Source organism: Acanthisitta chloris, unplaced genomic scaffold (genome assembly GCF_000695815.1).
Source record: "Acanthisitta chloris isolate BGI_N310 unplaced genomic scaffold, ASM69581v1 scaffold14232, whole genome shotgun sequence".
NCBI classification, from domain to species: Eukaryota; Metazoa; Chordata; class Aves; order Passeriformes; family Acanthisittidae; genus Acanthisitta; species Acanthisitta chloris.
Genome location: NW_008658903.1, coordinates 13,056 through 16,279, shown reverse-complemented (window position 1 = coordinate 16,279; position 3,224 = coordinate 13,056). Strand labels below are relative to the sequence as shown.

Sequence of the window (3,224 nt, the reverse complement as noted above, 5' to 3'; positions counted from 1 at the left end):
GAGCCTGGCTCAGGAGGGTGAGGACTATAGGGTACGGATAGCCACCGGGTAAAGCAAGGACATGTGCTCGGCCCCCTTGATGGGCAGCTTGCGGCTGGCGTAGTGGTGGATGATCTCCGGCACGCTGTCGAAGGGAGGGCTGTGCTGACCCAGCACGTACTTGTTCTCCTGCGTCCGTGACAGTCCTGCAAGGAGAGATCAAGGCAGGGTTAGTGGGTACAGCTGGCACCAGACTCTCCTCAGCTCCTGAATTCCCTGAGACAAGACAGCCTGCCCTGCAGCCAGGGCATGCTGCTGGCTCCTGTGCACACCCCCAGCCCTGCCTGCACCATCCTGCTCCTGGCCAACTCCAACAAAGCCCACAGAGCAATGGTCACGCTGCACTGGGTCCTCCCAAGGAGCACAGCCATGCAGTAAGGAGCACAGGGTCCCTCCAGGGACAAGGAGAGTGCTGAGGCTGGGGGAGGTGTGTGCAGTGACAGCATCACCTGGGCAGGTGCAACGGTGATGCAGGAGCAGCAGCTTTCACCCCCTGCACGTGGTAAAGCCCCTTCTGCAATCGCTCTGGCTCACACAGGAGCAATCCAGCTCACAGATCTCCAACCTCTCCGTGGCAAACCAGGATTTTCTCCTCCCCCCACCCCTCGCCACGGCTGCAGGCTCCATAAAACCCGCTCAGCGTAGCAAGGCCATTTCCCGGCACAGCACGGGCACCGAGCCACGCCAGGCTGTACAGGCAGATCCTGCCACGAACGCTGATTCCAAGTGACGGGCTAATGGCCCTGTTGCTATTAATTTGCGTCTCCGAGGAGAGCCACAGCCTGTCTGCAGCGTCTGGAATGCACATTACGGCAAAATATTGATGACTTAAAAGCAGACAGGACCTCATCAGCGATGCTGAGCTGCTTCCAGCGCTGCACAGCTCGGCCCCATCCCCCCGGCTGGAGATGGGCCTTAACGGCCCTGCATTAGCAGGATGGGTCTGCAATCCATTTGGAGACAGAAGCAAGGAGCCAGCAGTCCCGAGGGAGAGCAGAAGGGACAGCCACAGACCCTCATCATCAGGGAAAAGGGATAGCTTGGCCACATCCCGTGGCCCAGCAGCAGGGAGCTGGAACGCTGCCCCACGGGGACCACAGGGAGGTGATGCTGGTTGTGTTCGGCCCAAATCGCTCCATAGATCTTTGTCACAAGCTCAGGGACTGAGATCACACCCCTGGAGGAACACACCTGAGGGAACATGCTGCAAATCCTAGCAGCCAGGACATGGGGCAGGTGCTGCTCCTGCCAAGCACCTCACAGACATGGGGAAGGATTTTTGCAGTGCGGTCTGAGCTGCTCTCAGGGGAGGCACAAACCAGGAGGGACTCATTCTCCAAGCATCTGAGGCAATGGCACAACCCTGTCCATGACAGGCTGTGTGGGGCTGCCTAGCCTGGACCAGCCAGGCAGGACAAACCCTGTCACAGCAGGGTTAAATCCATCTGGCTACCTGACCCACTCCTGCTGCTCTCTCTCGTGCACATTTTCCTTTAAAGCAGCACAAAAGAGCTTTAGGTCAGCATCTCTTTCAGTCCATCTCCTTGGCTGTGCCTCCTTCCTCAAGGCAAAAAAAAAATAAAATAATAGAGAGCTGCAGACAGGCAGCTTACAGCTATATAAAAAGTGTCCCGGGGGATTTTCTTGCACAGGCTGTACAGAGAAAGGCAATTGAGTAAAAATCCTGCTCTCGAAGCTGTGGGCTCTCTGCAAACCCTGCAAGGACAGGCAATGCCCAAGCAGGTCCCAGATGAGTTGCAGTGTCCTCTGGGGAGGAGGCACACTGCTGTAGGGTCACATCCTAGCCAAACATTCCATCTGAGAGGAGGACTTGGCCATTTTGCCATGAGGCTAAGGATAGGTGGTAAGAAGAAAGGAAAAAACCACCAAGAAATGGGTGACTGGCTGGTGGAGATGTGACGCAAAGTGGCAGCAAAGGGGCAGTCCAATGCCACCCCCTGGGCTCTCCAACACACAATGGGCTAATGCCACCCACAAGGTGATGGTGAGACCTCTTACAGCCTCAAACCTGGCTCACTGACCAGAAGAAGCTGTTGCTTCAACACTGCTCACAAGCCAGGGCAAGGAAAAATTGAGAAAATTAAAAGACTGGTAAAAATTTGGACAAGAAAAAGGGAAATGATGGAGCTTTTCCCAAAAGACTTGTTGGCTGATCTGAAAGCTCTAAGTGCAGAAGGAAGAATATTTTCAGTGGAACTCCTGCCCTGGTCTGGTGCTGAAGGCAGCAAAAAATAGTGGAAAAAATATATAGAGAGATTGAGCAATCTAATTCACAATTATGCCACTGGGAAATAAACAGAGAAGCTGAACCCCCTGGGGAGCAATGCAGGTACAGAGACCACTGGGGAAACTCAGAGTGAATTGAGAAAAGAGTATGGATATGGGGCCTGTTGTTTGGCAGAGCTGAAGTGCTCCATAAATTATTGTTTCCCATCTGGCAGGAACAGAGCTAATATAGATGTCCAGCAGAAGGGCAAGGAGGTATTTGCTCATCTATCATCATCTTCAGACAGTAATAGCTTTGCTTTTGTGGGTTCCAACTGCCCCAAGGACCAGGAAAGAGCTGGATGAGGAGCTGTGGGCAGGTCCTCCCTGGCAGGACATGCGTGGCAATGTTTCATGCAGTTTTGGCACTCAGGGAATCTGGAAAACTTGGGGAGGATGTAAAGATCCCCCAGAAAAACCCCAGAAAAAAAAGCAGGCTGTGCTGTGGGGATGAGGTTTCCCTGCTGGGAAACCAGAGCAGGGCAAAGCTCTCTTCACAGTGTGACTGAGCAAGGGCTTCAATAAATCTGTGAGCTGGGGAGGCAGGGATGGGACCCACATTTCCATCAACAATGGGATCGCACAAACTTTCTGTTCCCCTGGAACCAAGCTACAAAAAAAAGGGGGAACAAGAAGGCAGAGCTGGAAGCTGTACCCAGACACACACAAGTGAGCAGTGAGGCACATCACTTGATCCACCCGAGGGATTACTAGCACTGCCAAGCGCAGTGAGCCTCAGATCTCCAAGCCTTCCCAGGAGATGCTTTGGCCAGACACCAAAGCAAAAGCCTGTGCCATACCACAGAAAAGCATGGACTTGGTATTCCAACCACTTCTGACCACTCGTGGTCATCTCAGAGTCACTTCATTGGTGTGGGAACACGTTCACATGGGTCCAG

General features: G+C 53.6%; 1 protein-coding gene across 1 annotated transcript in view; it reads right to left on the bottom strand.

Moving 5' to 3' along the window:
- Positions 1 to 24: 24 nt before the first annotated feature.
- The window catches only part of LOC103796998 (SH2 domain-containing adapter protein F-like), a 10,138-nt gene continuing 6,938 nt past the window's right edge, over positions 25 to 3,224 (bottom strand). The window contains 1 exon segment of the mRNA XM_009069189.1: positions 25 to 185. Within this exon segment, the coding sequence (XP_009067437.1) occupies positions 25 to 185 (161 nt within the window).